The sequence below is a fragment of the Engraulis encrasicolus genome, chromosome 14 (genome assembly GCF_034702125.1).
Source record: "Engraulis encrasicolus isolate BLACKSEA-1 chromosome 14, IST_EnEncr_1.0, whole genome shotgun sequence".
Classification (NCBI taxonomy): Eukaryota; Metazoa; Chordata; class Actinopteri; order Clupeiformes; family Engraulidae; genus Engraulis; species Engraulis encrasicolus.
In genome coordinates this window covers 27,090,094-27,113,146 of record NC_085870.1, presented here as the reverse complement: position 1 = coordinate 27,113,146, position 23,053 = coordinate 27,090,094, and the positions used below count along the sequence as shown (strand labels likewise).

Genomic DNA, 23,053 nt, shown 5'->3' with positions numbered 1-23,053 from the left:
GCCCATTGGCTCAGAAGTAAATAGAAGGACCAATCAGGAAGGGCAGCGTCTGAAGTCTTTCGACTCCGAAAATCACAGTCAATCTCAGACTTGCCGGGATTAGAATTAAATAGGTATTTCTGTTTGGTTTAATGATTGTTTGCATGTGAGCTCAGCTGTGTGTGTGTGTGTGTGTGTGTGTGTGTGTGTTTTAACAGCATAGCAATCAGGTGTTACTGATAGGGTTGTAAGATAAATCATTTTTTCATATTTAAATAATAATAAGCAACACAAAAATAACAAACAAAATGTGTAGAAAATATGACTGATTTACATTTATGTTACTTTGTCACCATTTACTATTATTCATCCATATCCATACATTTTCTGTTGTTGTTGAGGATCAACATAATTAAACTGCATGGTTTGAAAAACAGTGAATAATTTAACAATGTGTTGATTGTGCAGACTGATACTGAAACTGTATAGCGGAAACTGAAAACCTTAATGTCATAACAGACGTAGAGTTTATAAGGAAACTATACAAACCCCATAAAAGGTAGAACTGAGCTGCATGATTATTGATGGCATGAAGAAAAAAAACCTTCAATCCCCATCTCCCAACACCTACACAGAAGAAATGCAGTGTTTATTAATTCAACACTTAGAGAGCTGATTTAACACCTTGTAGAGTGTATTTGGACCCACATTGTGCTCCGAGTGTTCAATTGTTCAATTGCATTGTTTTAACTGTCTCTGCCTATGCCTATGCAGAGGGCACACATGCCGGTGACCTGAAAGGAAAGGATACCCTGAGATGCCACAGTGAAGTGGCCGCCCCGTGCCAGCCCAGTCCCCTTTGCCTCTTATCCACGCTGGGCAGCAGGGAAGTGGGTGGTGGCTTGGGGGGGCGGGTAAACGAGTCAATTCTCCCAGGCCCAGGCCCAGGGAGACAGGGGTGGGGGGCAGAATTGGGTCTGCATTACATTGTATGTATTGGGTATATAAGGGCCCTTTCAAATGACTACATCCCGGGTCCCAGTCAAAGTTGTCAGCAGGCGGCCCTGTGGGCAGCAGCAACAGCAGCAGCAGCGGCAGCCAGTGTTGCCAGATGTGTCTGATCAAATCCCACCCAAAATGTGCTCAAAAAACGCCCGTAGCCGCTAAATTCCGCCCAATTTCAACAAAGTTTCTAAAGGCATGACACTGCATAAAAAAACGCCAAATGGTCGATTTTTCCTGTTTTTACCCGCAGACGGCTATCCCAAGCAGCCCAATTGTGCGGGTAACCGCCCAATCTGGCAACACTGGTGGCAGCGGTGCTGATGAAGGCGGGCTGTTGTGGCACCAGAGGCTGAGATGGCTGCTGTTGGCTGCTGTGAAGGGCTACATTGTATTCCCCCCACCCCTCCACCCCACCCCAGTATGGCCAACTGGTTAATCGTCCCTTTCTTTCATTGATGGTACTGCAGGGGACTCCGGACATTTCCCACAATGGCCACCATTGTGCCTGGGTGGATGACAGACGTGTGTACCTCAAGACAACGACTCGCCACATAAGTGTGTGTGTGTGTGTGTGTGTGTGTGTGTGTGTGTGTGTGTGTGTGTGTGTGTGTGTGTGTGTGTGTGTGTGTGTGTGTGTGTGTGTGTGTGTGCGTGTGTGTGCGTGTGTGAAAGAGAGAGGGAGAGGCATGTCTTGTGTGCGTCAGCAATAAACAAAAGTTTCCCCCGATTGAGCCAGATATTAATGAATGGGGGCTTTTTTGACCATGTCAATCATTTTTCACATGACGTTCAAGTGGACAAATATTCATTTTGTTGAACTGATGAGAATCAGTCATTGAATGACAGAACTGGGTTCCAAAAGTCACCAGAATGACGAAGTTAAATTCACCAAAACAGAATTTAAACGTAGGCAGACTGACCAAATAATATGCAGTTATCAAATCTTCAGTGAGTAGCCTATACTTCAAGTTTAACATTCTCTCTCTCTCTCTCTCTCTCTCTCTCTCTCTCTCTCTCTCTCTCTCTCTCTCTCTCTCTCTCTCTCTCTCTCTCTCTCTCTCTCTCTCTGTGTTTGTACATCTCAGAGAGGGAAACAGGTTTCTCTCCAAACTGGCTCGTCCTGCAGTGCAAGTTAGTGGCCGGCACTGATTGAACAAACAAAGAGTTCTGAAAGGAAAAAAGGATAGAAGGAGAGAAAGAAAAGAAAGAGAGAAAGAGAACGAAAGAGAAAAAGAAAGAACACACGACAAAAGTGAACAAATGAACCTTTGAAATGTGAGCACAGCAGGTACACAAACACACACACATGCATATCGTGTAATCGTGTAATTAGGAAACAACAACAAAAAGACAATGGGATCAGATACGTGGTGCACTGCAAACAGTAAAAGACAATGGGATCAGATACGTGGTGCACACAGTAAAAAGTGCAGTGTTAATTCACCACTTAGAGAGTTCTATGGGACCACAAGCACTCTAGAACATGTTAAATGGACTCTCCAAGTGTTGTTTAAACACTTTAACCCCTTGGCGAAGAGCCTCTGTTATAGCCTTATTGTCACCAAATGGTAATGACCAAGTCTTGATTACTGTCACTTATTACTGTCACTTATTAATGACTCTCTGCATTGTCGTAGCAATATAGTTATGATGATGTAATGGAGTGTTTTCAGCAAAGAGTGAATACTGTAGACCCGTTGACGGGCACATCTGTTGTGTTTACCAGCGCAGCAGGGCACATAACTACTTGCTATTCTAATGCGCCAGCTATTTTCCTCGTAGGCCGCACGCCACGCGCTGCTCTCATATGACACACAGACAAAGACAACAATTCATAACAGTGGGAGCGTTTATAGACTATAGGCCTGACCTCCCATTAGCTCATGTCTAGAGATACTACTGTATGTCCATGTGTGCTGCTTGTGACTCCGGACCGGAGTGCGATAGCGTCACTCTGTGTGTGTGTGTGTGTGTGTGTGTGTGTATGTGTGTGTGTGTGTGTGTGTGTGTGTGTCTGTGTGTGTGTGTGTGTGTCTGTGTGTGTGTGTGTGTGGTGTGTTCATGTTAAGATGGTGTCAGTAGGGCTCCCCAACGCCCCCCAACAGCCCCCCCCCCTCGGGGAGCTGTAGCGCCTCCGTTGAGAAACACTATTCTAGAATATGGTAGCCCCATAATGCACGCCATGCCACCAGTGGCACGCTGTAATATTCATTGAAAAGTTCACTACCATAGTACTTCAATACTATAACACAACACTGGACCTTTAGCAATGCACCATGAGTTGATCGTTGTCATTCTGGTAACAGCACATTTATAACACTTCGTGAGCTTAGAATTATAAGGTTCTATCTCCGTTTAGGGTAGTTCTGAGATATTGAGCATCAAAGTTTTTACATCCCATCTGTTTTGTGAAATAGAACGTTTTTATTTTATTAATAACAATGTAAAATAATACTTTTTTTTACAAAAGTAACACCACACAGGCATTAATAAACATGTAATGGGTCAGATTATGTAAAAAACTATGTAAACTATGTAAACTATGTAAAACACCAAAAATGGAGATAGAACCTTATAATTCTCAGCTCACGCTCTGTCTTAACTCAATGATTTGACTCTGAAAGTGTTATATTAACACTGAAAAAATCCACCATGTAGGCTACTGAGGGCTCCAGGACTCTGTCTGTCTGTCTGTGTCCCCAGCTAGCGTCCACATTCCCTGGTTAATGGCTCACTCGCTAGGCTAGCTAATCAAACAGCACCTCAGATGCTCTCATCGATACATTGTCTGGCTTTTCACATGCCAGCGTTACGGCTCCCACCCCAACACCCACCCCCTGGCCTTCGAAAACACACATGCACACAATGCTTATGTGTCCGTGTGTGTTTGCATGTGTGCGTGAGAGAGAGAGAGAAAGAAAGAAAGAGAGAGAGAGAGAGAGAGAGAGAGAGAGAGAGAGAGAGAGAGAGAACAAGAGAGAGAGGTTTCTGTGTGTATGTGTGTGTGTGTGCGCGTGTGCGTGCGTGCGTGTGCGTGTGTGTGTTTGAGCATGCCAGAGGGCATTAACAAACACAATGGCACTTATCAGTAAACCATTAATAACTGATTATAAATTAACACAAATTCATGAATCAGGAAATGAATGATTTAACTGCACGTTATCAACACAGCATGGTAACCAACACAACACATCTGCACAGGGAGATCCGGATGAACCACATATCATTTACTGCGTGATTGAGTTGGTAATTAAAATCAAATGCATTTCTAATGTCAAATATGACCTGTGCACCAGTTCAACCTGTATAGAGAATGTTTATCAGCTTCACTGAACTCAATATTGCTGCATGAATTGTTCTCTATGAAGAACAAAGTTTTCTGGCCACTGTGTTAACCATTTTTGTTTGTTGAAATAGAGAGATATCATTCCAACTGTGACATATTCACTCACCTCAATCTTGAGATTGTCGAATTGTGATCAGATGGTTACACAAAAAGATCACAGATTCACCCAGAATCATCTCTGGTTATACTAGGTGCATTTTTTTCAAGTTGTTCCTCTTTTCTGGTGTTTTCTTCTCAGTATGAATGAAAAGTAGCCTGGTGGCCAAAACTACGGCACTCAAGTTGTTAGAATGAGAGACCAGTAGAAAGTCTTCCTGCATTGAATCAAGTTGAAAACCACGTATAATAGAAAAGAAAAGATATACATTATCAGGAAACACCATTGAATCAGGGGCATGGTAGTATACATACTGTAGACACCACTACTAACAATGAGGGGGACTGAGTCTGAGATTTGAATAGCCAGGAACGATCTCTGTGTCAAAGTAGGAGCACATACACTCTTTGATATGGTACTGGTAATTGCTCTACAGACTGTAACCAATACCCTGTAAAATAATAACTGAATTCACTTTTAACGCAATGTTAAAAATGTAGCCTAATGTAATGGTGGTTGTTGTGCAATGTATCCTGTCAAGGTTGACCTAGTGCCTTTTGACATGCTGTTCATATTCTACAGCACCATTGCAGTTGGTTGCTAGAATGACCCTAACTTCAGGCCTCCAACTTGGCTGAATCCAACTTTCTTTTATGCATAGACGACCTATGTTAGTTACACGCTAAAGTGTCTTATTGAAGTCCTTTGAATTCCTCAGAATTTACACCACTGTGCTTGAGGGTGTTCAAGCCATATGACTTTTGATGACAGCAACACTGCCACCAAGAGGCTACACCTTAAAACGGCAGTGTTGCTCCACTCCTAAGAGAAAGAAAATTGAGAATTTTGTGAAAAGCATTATATGACTGTTCTGTTTTAAATCCAAACGCTTAATTACTTATGTGAGTAAAATGATACACTAGCTTGGGTATGTTTAAATAAAAGGTGAAAAGAAGGATTAAAGGAATTGTTAAGTTCAATTAAAAAAGACAAAGAAAATCCAGCAGGCCATACAGAAAACAGGTTTATTGTCAACACAGCGGGATTATATTTGTATCTGTGTGTGAGTTTACAGTCTAGGGGTCCGACAGAGACTCCGGCGACTACATCACATCATAATAATAATCAGCATCACCTTGGTTACGAAAGTCATTATCAGTACGGATACAGCATCATTTATGGGGTGAGTTGTTTGCTTTTTATTTTTCCAAGATTTCTTTTAATGTGTTAATTTTTTCCATTTTTATTCACATACACTGTCTAAGCCATCAAAAAGTTTTTTTCTTAAACCCGAAACACTATGAATGTCCACAAAGAAAAAAACAAAAAACAAAATAATCAAAGCGCACTTCTGTAACACAGCAACCAAGAAAAACACAGAGGGCCAAAAATAAATAAATAAATAAAGTTCTGAGATTAAACACGACCATTTGTTATTCTTTTCCCTTTAGAGAGCAAATAATTACTGATTTTAGACAAGAAGTAAATAAAAATAACTAAGGGAATCAGACAGCCAACAAGCAAAATTCATAAATAAATTATTAAAAAACAAACAAATAAGAAAATAGGAATAGGAAATAAGAGGAAAATCCTTTCCGACCAATCCATTAAGCCATTCTTTTCTTACAAATCGTTACATAAGGCCACAGAACTCAAAACGGTTGCACAAAAAGATTGTGGCAGAGAAACTGCCATGTACGTACTGTCGTGCGTGTGGCTGGACTTAAAACATGATCACCGCTGTACAGGTTGAAGACGTACAAGGGTGCATTTCTGAAACCATTGCTAACTATATTAGCGTCTTTATTGGTTGCAATGCAATTACTCATTGGCAACTACCCAAGTTGCTAACTGGCGAGCAATCACGTTTTTCGATCAACGCAACCCTGTTTTTTTGTGTATGTACATAACACACACACACACACACACAGGCAGACACAAGACAAGAATGGGCATACTGTATGCTGACATCACATAGTGTATTTTCTGGTATAAAACGGTTCCTAGTAAGTGGTATTGTAGTAGTTCTCTAAGAACATGAGAAGGTAGAGGTGTTGCTGTTCTTTGATTCTGTGGCAAGGAGTACCGCCCACATTCTGGATATTGTGTATACAATGAGATTCCGTATAAGACCATTTCCGAGTGTTGGGAATGCTGAGCCTATCCAGACACCTGTGGATGCGAAGAGGTGACCTCCACGTTGACTAACCGCTTGGTGGACTGTACACTTTTGATTCGAGAGGCAAAACACACATGGAGGCAGTGTTGTGTTTTCTGGAACAAATTCTACTCGAATTGCAACACATGAACACGTTTCAAATAAATAAATAATAACAGGAGGTGAATTAAATAAATAATAAATAGAAGTAGAAACGATACACGATAATTAACATTCATTGACAATAAAGAATACTCTTAAAGAGACTTTGCGCGTCATCTAGTTCAATAGAGAATTCTGAAAGTGCAACATAAAGAAATACACTTGGCAACACGATGCAGTGTTGAGTTTTAGCAGGGAGACACACAAGAGTGTCATCCTAATTAATGAACGTGTGAGTTTGTGAATGGATGTGTGTGTTTCTGTGTTTATGTGAGAGTCTGTGTGTGTGTATAAATGCGCGTGCACAGCTGACGACTGGCTTCTACTTCGACTGACAACACAGAAAGAACACGTCAACAGAAGCACCAAAAAGAGACACGCCCATTAAAGCAGCAACAAGACCACCTACTGTAACATTCTCCTACGCAAAGATAAAATCTATCCAAGACATACGTAAAATGTATCTAACCAGAAAGGAAATGCAAACAGGAAACACACAGCATCCCAAAGCTTCAATCTGCCTACCGAAGAAGATCAACAACTAACTACAAAATCTAAAAAAGACTAACAGACCCACCGAAAAAACAAACAGCTGAGAACAGACTACACGGCGCATTCCATACGTTATCTAGCTAGCAAGCTTTCTATCCATCTAGCCTACAATTACCATGGCGATCTATTCTACTGGAGCAGAGCGGCATGCAGGCCATGCAGTGTTAGCAATAAACAGGGAAGGTGTTTAAACTAGCACGCGACAGGCTCTAGACTACTGCTAACAGCTGGATACGACAACGCTAAGACTACCATCACAAGGTCTAACCAGGCATAAAGGATTGGCATTATCTACTACGGCATCTACTCAATCACGTCAGCACACAGTCCAACATCACAAATGCCACGCAACGCGAGCACGAGAAGATAGCATGCCACATCGACCGAGCCTAAACCTAGCTACTAGCTAGCTACACTAGCACGACACTTGCATGCAACTCTACTACGACCCGGAGGCCTGAGCTACGCCACCACATGAGACCGGGCATGCAGGCAACACCGACACACTGACACCCAGAAAGCCACCGACACACACCGACTGACGACTAGGACATATTGTACACATACATATCCTTCACTTAGCATAACAAGCTGGTGAGCAATGCGCTGAGCAATGCAATGCATTCTACTGCAGGGGCAGTGTGTGTGTGTGTGTGTGTATGTGTGTGTGTGTGTGTGTGTGTGTGTGTGTGTGTGTGTGTGTGTGTGTGTGTGTGTGTGTGTGTGTGTGTGTGTGGTGCTAGACTAGACTCCCTTGTAAAACTCAGAAAAAAACGGCATCATCGTTGCGTCATGCAAGAAAAAGGAAAAAGAACAATATATAGATAAATCATTTATGTACTATATACACACATTAAATCAAGATTTTAATTTAAACTCAATTCAACTCTGACAACTTATCTGACAACAAATTCTGGTTTTGCTGGAGGACGTTAAGGTTTCACCATTGAGAACACTGACAAGACACTGGGACAGCAGTGACTATAGTATACAGACAGCAAATCCTGAATCAAGGCAATAGTTAACGGGTGCAGAGAGACAAACAAACAAACACTGGTGATCAGATACTGTACTGTACTGTGTGTATTCCACTGGATTGGTTTAATAGCTGTACTGCACTGACTGTAACTCAGAAACTACTGGTGGTTCAGTTAATTAGATCAACGTGAGGTGGACAGAGGTGACAGCACAAAGACAAAACATGGTGTGTTGTGTGTGTCTTTTTTTACATGTTATAAATCTGCTGCTGTATTGTGTAACCGTATATACTGTGATGAATGTGTGCATGTGTGTGTGTGTGTGTGTGTGTGAGTGTGTGTTTGTGCACGCGTGTGTGTTTGTGTGGCTGTATGAGAACAGTTCATTTACAGAGATACCGAGACAACCCAAGGCCTATTCCAACCAGTCCACGAGCCAAGCCTTTGACGTAACCAAGTAAAGAAATCCAATCTTTAAAAAAACACAAACATCAAACAAAAAAACCAAGACAAAAACAATCAAACAAACAAAAAAAAACCCACAACAAGCATACCCAAAATAAACCCCGACCCAGAACCCACTGAATAACCATCCCCCACCCCACCCCACCCAAGCACACCCACCCAACCCTCTCAATCTAAAAGCCGCACCCCTCCCCCATCTCACTTTTTGTTTTTTAGCTGGTTGGCCAGCCAGTCGAGGCCCTCGTACAGGCCGTCCCCGCTGGTGGCACAGGTGGCCTGGATGTACCAGTTGCGGTGGCGCAGCGAGTGCAGGCCCAGCTTGTCCGTGATCTCCGCCGCGTTCATGGCGTTGGGCAGATCCTGTAAGGGGAGAGCAATAGGGGAAGGAGGGGGGGGGGGCACACAACAGCCACGGGGGCGGAGGGGAAAAACAGTGACAGGAACAACATGTCATGTCAACAACATGAACAAGTCCGACAGTAGGACAAAGATGCATCCGTCTATGCACTGCTGCTTTGTGGAGACAGGAGGGAATCACAATTTAGAGAATGCGTTTCAGACAGACAGACAGACAGACCGACGAACTGACTAACCAACGGACGGACATACCCTCTTATAAAGATACTAGGACGCATCTGAAAATAATCATCTTCAATTGACTGAACTGAATGAGAATCCTGTACCCATTTAATTTCTGCAGGATAATACGATTGTGGGACTGTGGGAGACATACTACGTGTGACGGTAGGGACACATTGATGTGAATTTGGCCAAGCTAAGCGAACTTTGCCATTTATTCCTATGAGGGAGGCAAAGGCAAGCGAACAGGAGCGTAGCGAAGCGAAATTATTCAACCAAGTTCAATATTATGCAGTTGAGGAGCTAATTTCGCCTGGCGGCGGCTAATCAAATCAATAACATGACTGTATCATTCCATTTGATTCGCCGCGATGACCTGATGACGGTTGAGCTGTCAGAATGGAACACGGAATTTCGCCTCTATTTGCATAGCTCATTTCGCCTGCTATGTGTCCCTAGCGTAAGGAAGTATCATTACCCTCATGGCTACAAAGGCTAGCCTGATTATTATCGACTTTCAAATCTCTTCGGTCTGACCAAGAGTATAACAATTACTGCAATGTTTCCCAAATGGCACGGTTGACCTGCCTCCCTAAGTTTGCAACTGGTTCACTGGTGTCCGACAAAGTGGGTGGAGTTCCCGATTTTTCGGGAGATCAGAAGCGATATTTACATTGCTCTTGACCTCACTAGAAGCAACACAGAAGGTGTTGCGTCACTAATAGGGCATGTCCTGGCTAACAAAGGCACACTCCTCTACACAAAGATCTGCTATGATTGCATCTCCTTTGTGGCCATGGGGTTATAGTTAAGGAGGCAACAATTAATTGGCAACAACATTTTGAGAACCAGACAGACAGACATACATAGAGAGAAACAGGCAAAGAAAAGAGACAGGGAGAATAAAAGGCATTATAGTGAAGAACGAGAAAGAGAAGAGAGAGATGCAGGGACAATGAGAGAGAAATGAGACTGTAGAAAGAAAGAGAGAGAGAGAAAGGGGGAAAGCGAGACAGAGAAAAGGAGAGAGGCAGAGCAAAAAAAGTGATTACATACCTACAAAGACAGGAGAGAGTGAAAGATAGTGTTTAAGAGAGAGATTGAGAGACAGAGAAAGAGAGAAAGTGAGTGAGAAAGACAGGACAAAGAGACTGGCTGCCTACGTTTATCAGCCAGGACAGGAGAAATAAGAAACTAGAATGGGCACTCGGTAGAGCGCAAACCTTCGCCTACGCCACTTATTTTTTTCTGGCCATCTTCAGAGTGTGGGGCATAACATTCTCCAAATTTTGGTGTTAGTTTCATTGAAATGGGACCGGAATATCGTAATATTACATTTTTCGCCCAGTCTTGACCTCTTATTCAATTCAGCATGCACACGTTGTTCTGGCATATAGTGCTTGGCAGAGAAAAATGTTTTTGACCTTTTCGTGACCTTGACCTTGACCTTTGACCCAATCACTCCCAAAAAGTAATCGATTGTTCCTTGGGTCATGACCAATCATCCCAGTAAATTTCATAAAAATCGGCTCAATTTACGTTTTTGACCTTTTCGTGACCTTGACCTTGACTTTTGACCCAATCACTCCCAAAAAGTAATCGATTGTTCCTTGGGTCATGACCAATCATCCCACTAAATGTCATAAAAATCGGCTCAATTTACGTTTTTGACCTTTTCGTGACCTTGACCTTGACCTTTGACCCAATCACTCCCAAAAAGTAATCGATTGTTCCTTGGGTCATGACCAATCATCCCAGTAAATTTCATAAAAATCGGCTCAATTTACGTTTTTGACCTTTTCGTGACCTTGACCTTTGACCTTTGACCCAATCACTCCCAAAAAGTAATCGATTGTTCCTTGGGTCATGACCAATCATCCCACTAAATTTCATAAAAATCGGCTCAATTTACGTTTTTGACCTTTTCGTGACCTTGACCTTGACCTTTGACCTTTGACCCAATCACTCCCAAAAACTAATCAATTGTTCCTTGGGTCATGACCAATCATCCCACTAAATTTCATAAAAATCGGCTCAGTTCTTTCTGAGTTATACGAAGTACAAACAAACATTTTGACCTTGACCTTTGACCTTTGACCCAATCACTCCCAAAAACTAATCGATTGTTCCTTGGGTCATGACCAATCATCCCACCAAATTTCATAAAAATCGGCTCAGTTCTGACTGAGTTATACGAAGTACAAACAAACAGACATATTCACAAATAAATAAATACACGGCGGGCAAAACATAACCTTCTGGCGAAGGTAATAAGAAATAAGAGAGAAAATGAGAGAGCGAGAGAGAGAGAGCGAGAGAGAGAGAGAGAGAGAGTGAGAGTGAGAGTGGAGGTGTACGGTACCTGTTTGTTGGCGAAGACGAGCAGCACAGCGTCGCGCAGTTCGTCCTCAGCCAGCATCCTCATCAGCTCCTCTCTGGCCTCGTTCACACGCTCACGATCATTACTGTCCACCACGAAGATCAAACCTAATACACACACACACATGCACGGGCGCGCACACACGAGCGCGCACACACACACACACAGAAACACACACTCGCACACACAGACACACACACACGCACACACACACATACACAATGAAGTGAATTATGTGTTGTGTGTGTTCTCAGGGAGAAAGACAGAGAGAGAGAGAGAGAGAGAGAGAGAGAGAGAGAGAGATAGAGAGAGAGAGTCTCGTGAGTGTATGTGGGTTTCCAAATGTATGCCTCTTAATATATGTGGTGTATGTTTGTGTGTCTGTGTTGATGCAAAAAAAATGAGAACCCATGTATACTAGGCATTTTGTTGAGGTTGTGTTGTCGGGGCTGTGCTGTGCTGTGCTATCCCTGGGTATTTCTGTTGACAGTAGTGTGGTGTGGTTGTGTTGTATAGTGGGAGCTGTACAGAGCTGTCTTGGCCAAGTGGTTAATGAGATGGGCTTTAGATCAGAGGGTTGTAGGTGCAAATAGGTGCGAATTGAAAGTAGTGTAGTGTGGTTGTGTTATGACTGAGTGTTGTGTTATGTTGTCAGGCGCGGAGTTGCCGTCGGGAGATCGGGGACTTGTCCCGGTGGGCCGCGGCCGTGAAATGTAATAATGCAGCCGCACCGCGCTTATAACCGGCCCTGAAGTTTAGATGATATACTTGTAAGCGCTGACTTTCCACTTCCCTTCATCTTAACATAGCTGACTAGCCAGTATTTATACCGTATACCAGACGGCAATACCTCACTGACGGTGTCAAACAGTAAATTGGCCACACCCCTTCTCTACTGATAATTTTCATACACTGTAGATCGCGGAAGTTTACAAGATCTTAGTAACGCAGTTTCGTTTTCAGTATCTGAAGAACCTGTGATATGTATATTGGTTACCAAAGGATGGAAATATTAATAAATTATGATTTATTTTCCGATTTCCACACGACTGTTACAGTTTACAGTCTGCCAGTCCACATTTACTTGCTCTGTGGTTATTGACTTGGGTTACGAACAGACTCCACCAAGTGGTAAGGAAGAGAACTGCACCTAACAGAAGCAATGGGTTTTGTTTTGATTTGTTAGACCTACCAGTATATCTCCTTATAGTCGAAATATTATTATTATCATACATATATTTATATGTGGTACATTTAGGATGTAGCCTATGTCTGAAGAAATGGAACCAAATAATTACCACACAAGATTCTGATGTGACCAGTGCTGGGTGTGTAGGATAAACTGTGGATTAAAGTAGAGTGATTGCAAGAAACAAAGACATTTGCTGCGACGAAGACAGCGTTTTAAGGTAGGCCTACACCGTTTGGTTATACATTTTGTTGACTTATGGTTGTGGTTTAAAGTAGCTAGGTTTGGCTTATTTGCTGCATGGTGGGTTTATTGCACAATGTAGACAGACTTTTTGTAAGCTATAGGCTACTATACTAAGTTTATACCTATTTTGTAAGCCTACTCTTCTAAAAAATCCCCACACTCAAAACTTTGTGCCCATGCTCATCCTGTCTTCCTTAAACGATATTTCAATTTCAAACTGTCAAAATGACATTGGAGTGCACATTTGCATGGAACAGTAGCGTGATGTAGCCTAACCTATAGGCCTATGAATGCTTTGGACTGTGATGATGGCTCCAGTGGTGTAGTCTACTTTTTGAAGTGGGTATACTGTATATTTGAGCATTTTTTGATGTGTGTATAGTCTACTGTATATATTTGTGCTATTGTAAATAATGGATCAATCAATTTTAAGTGGGTATACTGTAATCCCTGAAATTTTGAAATGGGTGCGTATACCTGCGTTTTACGTAGACTACACCACTGGCTGTGCATTTCATCAAGGTGTAGGCTACAATTCTCCACTTCAGGTTGATATTTTGACAACACTAATGCACTAATGTCCACATGTAGTACGACTGCAGATTTCGTGGCTTTTGTCTTTTTGGTTAGGAAACCATGTTGTTCGCTTTGTTTTTTTTTTGTTTGTTTGTTTTTTTTAAAAAGAGGGCCGCCAAGGGGAAAATTCTCCCGGTGGGAAAAGGTGGGCCACTCCGCCCCTGTATGTTGTGCTGTACTGTGTGGTGTTGTGCTATGCTAACCCTGGGTGTTTTGAAAGTAGTGTAGTGTGGTTGTGCTGTGTTGTGTTGTGCAGTGCAGTGCTATGCTAACCCTGGGTATTCTGACAGTAGTGTACCTGTAGTGTAGTGTGGTTGTGCAACCGTATCTCACTCATTTCGTGAAGTATTCACGAAAAAAAATAGATTAATTTTCGTGGTGCATTCACGTTATTGCCCGTTTTTCGTGGTAGGGCAACGAAACGCTGCCTATTCACTTGAATTGCCCAACTTTTGCCTAGCGACCCACTAGTTTGATGCCCTTTCGGTAGCCTACCATCACATGGTAATCAAACATTTCAAACAAGCAATTTAGGGTTAGAGGTAGGTTTAGGGTTAAGTAGGGTTAAGGTTAGGGTTAGGTTTAGGTTTAGGTTTAGGGGACATAAGGCGAAAGTACCGAAAGGGCGTCGAATTAGTGAGTCCCGAGTGTATCAGTGTTCTGTCAGCACCCCCTGCACCACGAAAATTAATCTATTTTTTTCGTGAAGACTTTACGAAAGGCGTGAGATAGGGCTCGGTTGTGTTGTCGGGGCTGTGCTGTGCTGTGCTGTGCTGTGCTGTGCTGTGCTGTGCTGTGCTGTACTGTGCGGTGTTGTGCTATGCTAACCCTGGGTGTTTTGAAAGTAGTGTAGTGTGGTTGTGCTGTGTTGTGTTGTGCAGTGCAGTGCTATGCTAACCCTGGGTATTCTGACAGTAGTGTACCTGTAGTGTAGTGTGGTTGTGTTGTGCTGTGCTGTGTTGTGCTATGGCTAACCCTGGGTGTTTTGAAGGTAGTGTAGTGTGGTTGTGTTGTGTTGTGCTGTGCGGTGCTATGCTATGCTAACCCTGGGTATTTTGAAAGTAGTGTCTCCACAGGGGCCTGATCTTGTCTTGGCCGCCCACGTCCCACACAGTGAAGCTGATGTTCTTGTACTCCACGGTCTCCACGTTAAAGCCTGCAGTATAGCATAGCACAGGGAACAGCAACATTATATTCACATTATTAGGCAGCAGAGTGTTTAGTCTTACACAATGTCAAACATGAGAATAATATTGGCCCAGCAGTGGGCTAGTTGGCTGGGCACTGGACTGCTACGCGGGCGACCTGGGTCAGATTCCCGACCCGGGTCATTTCCCGATCCTCCCCCGTCTCTCTCTCTCCCACTCATTTCCTGTCACACTCTTCCCTGTCCTGTCTAAGTGAAGTTGAAAAAAAGCCCCTCAAAAATATCTTAAAAACATAAGAATAATACAACACCAGAAGGCATCAGTGACACTGTAGTTCTTGTATTCCTACTTGTTAAAACCTACAGTTTAGCACAGTGGCACAACATATCCATCCACATTACTAGGAGTCGAGGCAGTTTCCCTGTTTAACATAATAACACAACACCGGAAGGCATCAGTAAAGCTGCTGTACTCCACTGAACAGTAACCCATTTTAGCCTAAGCCCTTTTTGGGAAAGGGTGCCCTCTGCCTATTAAATCCTAAAACTCTCAGCCTCCGAAGCACATACAAACATGAAATAAATTGCATTTAAAGGCTAGGACTCTCATTTTCCATTAGAATGTGTTCATTCAGCTCTAACCTACCCACATGTTTAATAGAAAACCCTCAAATCTCAAGAGCCTGAATGCAGCGTATATGTCTCCAGGCTAAAATGGGTTAAACTATGCAGCAAAGCAAACGCAGTAGCACATCAACACATCAGTATTATTATTTGGGATTGTTATTAGATTATTATTTGGTGTCTGAACACAATTACACACAAACAAATCACAATGTCCATATTAACTCTACAACATAAACATCAACACATCAATCAGTGTCCATGTTCAACCATACAAAACAACACACTTACAAACCTTTTGAAACCAACACCTCAGCACTACTGCAGGTAATGCAGTCTACATGTTGAACCCAACAACACAATTAGGCATCACAGTATCAAAGCTAAACCCTAAAATCCAACATAGATACACACCGACATATTAGCATAATTAGGCATCAGAGTCTCCATACTAAACATTTAAGTACGACACTTACACTGTGTCCATATTAAACAGCAAAAGACATAGTCATTAGGCTCCATGTTAGACATACAACAATGCAACACCAGCAATCATCATAATATCGAGACTAAACCAACAATGAAACAGACAAGAAGACTTCACAACATAATATCACCAGAACACAATATGTGACATTTAATGAGAGCCTGACACTAAAATGTACATTACCCTAAAGAAATGACTACATTACCCTAAAACCTAAAGCAAATGATGCTTGTTTCCCCAAACAGCCAAAGCATCTTGACATTGAGTAACAGCCTCTGAATGCAAACTGACAGGAAAGTAGTCTAGGTGATTAGTCATTATTATTATTGTTGTGTTATTAATATTAATAAATGCATTGATAATTTAGCAGCAGACACAGTAGTACTAGTTGTAGGATTAGTACTAGTAGTAGTACTAGTAGTAATAGTAGTACTGGTAGTAGTAGTAGTAGTAGTAGTAGTATTAGTACTGATATGTAAAAAAGTGTTGTTACTGCAGCCTTTTGCAGGATTGCTGTGATTTTGTACACAAATCACTCCATAATACAGCATGTTTGCAGTGATTTTGTGCCTAAATGGAAATAATGTTGCAGTAATACTACAGTAACACTGCTTTGTCTATCATGTCTAATGCAGTAGCCTACCACACAGTATAATGCAGCACATTGCTGCTCTTTTCATGAGGGTAGTGGTAGCAGTAGCAGCAGCAGAGATGGTTCAAAGGCACTATAGTTTACTTTGAAAGTATAGCAGTAGTAGTAGTAGTAGTAGTAATAGTAGTAGTAGTAGTAGTAGTAGTAGTAGTAGTAGTAGTAGTAGTAGTAGTAGTAGTAGTAGTAGTAGTAGTAGCAGTTAGAGTAGTATTACTAATGTTACACATGTAGAACATGCCTGTTGTTCTTTTTCTTTCATCAACTCCTGTCCAAGTTCTATGGATGTAAAATAGTGGTTATAATCTGGCTATAATACAGTGTGCAATGTCCCTGTGAAATAAACATAAAATAAAATGAAATAAGTGAAAGTAGTCGTACCGATGGTGGGGATAGTGGTGACGATCTCTCCCAGCTTCAGCTTGTAAAGGATGGTGGTTTTCCCGGCGGCGTCCAGTCCCACCATCAGGATCCTCATCTCCTTCTTCCCGATCAGACTTTTTAACAGGTTTCCAAAAATGTTCCCCATCCTTCTGCCGACCCGATGCCACGTCTCTCCACACAGTTAAGTCTCTCAGTTGGGGGGAGGTTGTTGGGGCGTGGAAATTAACACTTTTTTGCTTCTTCTGCAAACTGTGGAGATTTTCAAAGGAATAGCAGAAGGGGACTACGGTGAATACACGGTGAACAAACGTGTTTCCATGAGCTTTCACATCAACACATATCACCGCCACAATACATCAGAGCAGCAAAGCATGTGAGATCAAATAAGAACCCTTCATACAGTATACACATTAAGGCTGTTGCTCTTAAGACATTTGATCAATTCAAGGCACAGGGTGAACCACATGAACAAAAACAAACAGATCACATCTCAAAGCCAGACAAAAACAGTTTTTTGAGGGATGCCATCTCCACGGAATGAGCACAGCAAAGGCTGTCTGCAGTGGCAGCGTAATTTAAGCTATTCAAGTATGAGGCGTCTAAGTCTAGGCATATGTGAATCATTACATGAGAGGACAGCTCCACTGATTGCACGTGTTCACCGGGTGAGAGAGCTGTGCTGAATAGAAAAAAATTATTTTCTCTTCTTGGCATTTGGCAAGGTGTTTTTTCTTTTCTTTCATAACACGATGGCCATTGCTTGACATTTCGCGATATGAAACACACATAACAAGACTTTGTACAGTTAAGCTCTATTTAAAAAAAAACAAAAAAACTATGCTCCTTGGAGTTCGATAGGTGCTGGTGGTATTGATCGCAGGACAACTCCAGCAAATATCATCTTTTGTCTAAGTTTTGCAGGCCCTCTCATTGCCGTCATAAATTATGAATCTGGATGAATAATGGATAAAAATAGACAGATTGCCTCCTACACATAGGCTGGCTGCGTGGTGGTAATGCTGGCAGTTGCACGCCTAAGCATCTCCACAGGAGAGCAAGATGAACACGGACTTGATTTCAGATTTTAGCTCGCAATACACAGTGCTTCAGTTAACACTACTTGAACAGGTTTCAGGGGAAATTTTTTGAAAACAAAGACAGATGAGACAGTTTTTGAGACAGTTTTTTCTTTTGGTGTCTAGACAAAAACTCCAGTCATCCCTAGGTCTAATTAACAGCCGTGGCTCAATCGGCTGGGCACTGGTCTGCTACACCGGCAACCCGGGTTCGAGTCCGGCCAGGGTCATTTGCCGAACCCTCCCCTTCTCTTTCTCCTCACTCGCTTCCTGTCACCTTCTAAAAAATTGTCCTCTTACAAAAACAAAGGCTTAAAGTCCAAAAATATATTTAAAAAAAGAAGTAGCCCAGCTTGTCTTGATTCTAGTCTAGACAACAGCAGTTTGACAAACGGTAGGATGTCTCCATGCCATGCGCAATTACTATAAAAACAAAAGCGATTTGTAATTCTTTTTTAAAGGTAGAATTCTTTTAAAGAAAGGATATATATTGAATGGAGAAAGCTCACACGCCCACACAGAGAGAGAGAGAGAGAGAGAGAGAGAGAGAGAGGGAGAGAGAGAGAGAGAGAGAGAGAGAGAGAGAGAGTAAGAGTAAGAGACTACAGGGGGTAGTCTGGTGCCATGTCTTCAGGCTGTAGGGTACCAATCTGTTCTGCCGGCTATACATCTGCCCCCTCACACATTGTTGACTGTGGAAGTTCTCCCCACACAACACTGAATGGCAAAACTCATTTCACAAATTAAAGGTAGTTACCACAATACTTACAATCCAATACTGTAACCCCACATTGCGTTAACATAGTAGGCTACTAGCCTGTACAGATTGGGGGAAGCAATGGCATAGGTACTTAAACTAAAATCAGATCACTTGGGTGACACTGCATGTTAATATTTGCTGCGCAAATGCTATAAAAGACATCTATTGTGTTTTCTTGTTCAAGCACTGTGCATGAAACACATTTCCACTGAGGCGGAATTTCTCTTTTTTTCGGGGGGAGGTAGAGGACGAGGAAGACAGGTCGAAAGAATGGGTTAACGGTGGGACCCGTAGGGGGGAAGACCTGTCCATGGTGCTGAAGACCGGACCTGACACTCAACCCCTGTCCTCGCTTGATGCGTCTTCCACGAAGATAACGTCGTTGTGGCATGTATTCATCACTGTCTAGTGTCCGTGTCGTCCCCCCGAAAACATGATAGTGGAGCCCCAATCCAGGCGTGTGAGCACCGGCCTTTTTACAAAAGCGCATTCTGTGTCACATCGCTGCGTGCTTATGGAGGGAGGCCATTTCTTTTACTGCGCTGAGGTAGCATACCCGGCAGGGCATTGACCGAATCGCAGGTGCTTGTTAGGATGTAATGTGGCACACGGATTATTTGGTCGCCATCACGAAACGCACTCAACATTATTCAGAAAGCGCATTGTTATTATGCGAAGATCAACGTAAACCTTGGTTTTCTAGTGATGCCCCCCCTTCTCTCACATTGACGGAGCCGATATGGGCTAACGCATCTAGCCAGTTAGCAAGTAAGCAAGAAAGCAAGCAGGCCAACCTCTGGATGTGCTAGGACACCCGCTTACACGTAATCACATGTAAATGGCACATCATATGTGCTTCATCGCGCATCCTTGAAGGTCGCCATTAAAACACGTTTATCAAGGTTCAGAGAAATGTGCAAACATGCCTGCACCCAGCAAGGTACGAAAAGAAAGCTTTACGATGATCCACCCCACCATTCATTCTAAGACAGTCTACAGCCTGCATTGGTCGCAAGCCGTTATCTTCTCTTTATCTTTCCATGTACATGCTGGTTGACTGCGGACAGATGTTATGGGCATTTGACAACGACCGTACAATCACACAAAATAATTGTCAGCTTCTAAATTTCTCTCCGCATTTTCATCATTTGTTCTTCACTGCGTTCCTACTCACCTCCAACGCTAACACCAGCCGGATTCGGGCACCCACCGACAAGCAGGACGTCTCACGATATTTCGACAGACCACGCCGATACAAAAGACAAGGGGTATGCCACACATCCGGATTCTCTCGCGATATCCTTCCTCCTCACCCTGGCAAGTGTCAGCACGTCATCTGAATGGCAATGAAAGGATATCAAGGCTGTTAACAAGAATGGACTCTATTGGATGATCCTTCATTTTTGAAAGCTACATTTGTCTTCATATACATTTCACGCAGGAAAACATTACATATAGACCCTTTAAAGGAATTTTGTGGTCTGTTAAAGCAGCATATTTGGCACAGAACAGGCTTTTTGGAAAACACACGCATGTGCGCGCGCGCACACACACACACACACACACACACACACACACACACACACACACACACACACACACACACACACACACACACACACACACACACACACACACACACACACACACACACACACACACACACACACACACACACACACACACACACACACACCCCGGATCCTATATTCTAGAATCCTATAGACATAAACAGGCACAGCTGCAAGTCATACACAGAAACACACATTGTGTGAGAGGAACTGGTTATCAAGGGCACTGATTTTGTGGGTGTGCTTGAGTGAAAGTGTCTCATTGTAGCCTATAGAGGGAGTGTTGGTGGGCCAAAGAAATGGGGGGTGGTCTTTCATAGAAAAAGCACAACTCACACTATGAAGATAGCAGCGTTTATTTTATGCAATGAAACAAGCGGTCTGCAAACATTTAACACAGTTGAAGCTAGCTAACTCAAGGCACCTAACCCCACATTGCTCCAGGGACTGTAACTAATACCCTGAAAAATAATAGTTGTAAGTCGCAATATAATATAAGTGCAATATAATGTCATGTAATGTTGGTGCACTTGCAGAAAACACTATGATTAACCATGTGTTGGTGAAATCCTTGGTGTCTTATTTTTACATATTTTTAAAGCAAAAATCTTAAATGTTTCTTTTCATATAATTAATTTAAATTATTGTTCTTATTGGTTTCTAAAGACTTGCACCTCACACAAGCTGAGGGAGCGCCCCTCCCCCGGCAGCATCACAGTCACATACTGGGCCTGGCCTAGTCTGGGCGAAAGCCGACTGTTGACTCTGTCAAACAGTCTGGCAAAAGCTAAGAGGAATCCGTCTCCATGCAGGGGAGATGGCCTGAGCTTACTCTGCCATTTAAATTCACTGGAGTTCCGAATTCAAATTAAACTTCAAATTTAGCTTTATTGGCATGACTGTTACGATACAGTGTTGCAAAAGCATACAAATAACAAGACCAAAGTGTGAATATTGTTACCTTAATCAATCAGTAATGGACTTAGCAGGTGAGTTCTGTGTCACTACTCTCAACTGTTTGGTGATTGGCTAAACAGTGAGCGAACCTAGCTAAAAGGCTTTCGCCAGACTATGTGCGGAGCCAAAAATCTTTGGGTGGAAGTACATAGGATGGTGTTGCCAGGCTAGGCCTGGCCCACCCTCTCCTCGCCTTTGCAGTCAAAGAGCACCGTCTCACTAAGCGGAAACAAATGTCCCTTTCGCTCACCTTTGATAAAAAGCATTAAGATAATGCAGCAGCATTGCAGTTTTTGATCATCTTTTTATACACTGCTTTGATGCCAGCATTTACCCATGCACACTTTACTGTCTCTGACTGTTAAAAATGTACATACTGTACTGTTGGTTTGTACAGACATGCTTACAGAGTTGCATTAAGTAGAAGTAGATGTAAAAGAAAAGTAAAACCCTCATTAGCTTATAGAGGAATAACTGCATGGCACAACTGCTGTATAGTGTCTGTAATTGTGTCAATTTAAAATAAAAAAAGATCTTTGCACAACTCGTATGATGTCTGAGACCAGCTTTCTTTATGACCAACTTATCCTTATGATCACTTTAAAAAAATACATGCATATTTTATTTAGGGCTTTTTTTCATTGATAGGACAGTTGGAAACGGTGACAGGAAGCGAGTGGGAGAGAAAGATAGAGGAGGATTGGCAAATGACCAGGGCTGGAACCGAACCCAGGTCATTGGCGTAGTAACCTACTACTGTAGTGCCCTATACCGTTAGGCCACGGCAGGGCCCTTATGATGTCTTTAACCATGTTCCCCAGCATATCGAATATTAGAGATCCACCCCTACACTGTAAAACATTGCAGCCAGTGAAATGTAAAAAAGTAAGTTGCCCTGGCCTGCTGCTTGAAGTATGTAAGTTATCTCAACTTGAGAAAGCCTCGAATTGAGTGAACTCTCGAGTTGAGTTAACTTACACACTTGAGGCAGCAGGGGAACTTCTCACTGGCATGCAATTATTTACAGTGTATGTACTGTAACCCCCTGGACGTTCATTTTAACCTTGCATAGCTGTTTTAATGTTAGTTTCACCAAAATGGTAATGAACCGGTCTTAATCTGTTACTTATGGCTCTCAGTAATGTCACAGCAATGTTTTTATGATGATGATGATGATTTTCAGCAAAGAGTGAGTTAATCTGTTACTTATATGCCAGTCAATCTAGCGTTTGACCAGGGACAAATTGCAATAGTAATCATTCCTGATTCAGCCTGAAGTTTTTTGTAATCCCTAGGTATGTCTAAATAACATATTAAAAATCTACAGCTTTATATTTAGTGGAACATGCTTTTTTTCAAGGTCAAAGTTGGAGATTTCCCATTCATTTAACCATAGGGAGACAATAAACAATGAGATATCAATTTGAAACTTTCACAGTAATTTACTCAAGCAAAGACAAAGATTTTTTGTATTGCAAGTTGTCTGAAATATGATGATTAAATATGCAAATGAGATCACATCTACTTAAATCCACTTTACTCTACTTAATCCACCCTACATCACATATGAAAAATCTACCTTCATCACTTTAGTGGAAGATACTTTTTTGAAGGTCAGAAGTAGCCGATTTCCAATGCATTTTGCTATTCAGTGAGTAAAATTGGATACTTTTGACCTTGGGAAAAG

The 23,053-nt window shown here is 42.3% G+C and overlaps 1 protein-coding gene across 1 annotated transcript; it reads right to left on the bottom strand.

The window, feature by feature from the left end:
- Window positions 1–8,939: 8,939 nt before the first annotated feature.
- LOC134463222 (ADP-ribosylation factor 3) lies at window positions 8,940–20,052 on the bottom strand. The gene is made up of 5 exons (XM_063216446.1): window positions 20,013–20,052; window positions 17,000–17,251; window positions 14,757–14,867; window positions 11,683–11,807; window positions 8,940–9,101 (listed from the first exon to the last, which is right to left on the bottom strand). Exons 2-5 carry the CDS (start codon window positions 17,145–17,147, stop codon window positions 8,940–8,942), a joined length of 546 nt encoding a protein of 181 aa, XP_063072516.1. The 5' UTR covers window positions 17,148–17,251; window positions 20,013–20,052.
- Window positions 20,053–23,053: the final 3,001 nt, after the last annotated feature.

Bases quoted from the DNA above. Each gene is read 5' to 3' on its own strand.
- LOC134463222 (XM_063216446.1), bottom strand. From the start codon at position 17,147: ATGGGGAACATTTTTGGAAACCTGTTAAAAAGTCTGATCGGGAAGAAG. The intron at 14,868-16,999 runs GTACGACTACTT...GCTATACTGCAG, and splicing joins CACCACTATCCCCACCATCG to GCTTTAACGTGGAGACCGTG. The intron at 11,808-14,756 runs GTTAGCATAGCA...TGTGTGTATTAG, and splicing joins CTACTTTCAAAATACCCAGG to GTTTGATCTTCGTGGTGGAC.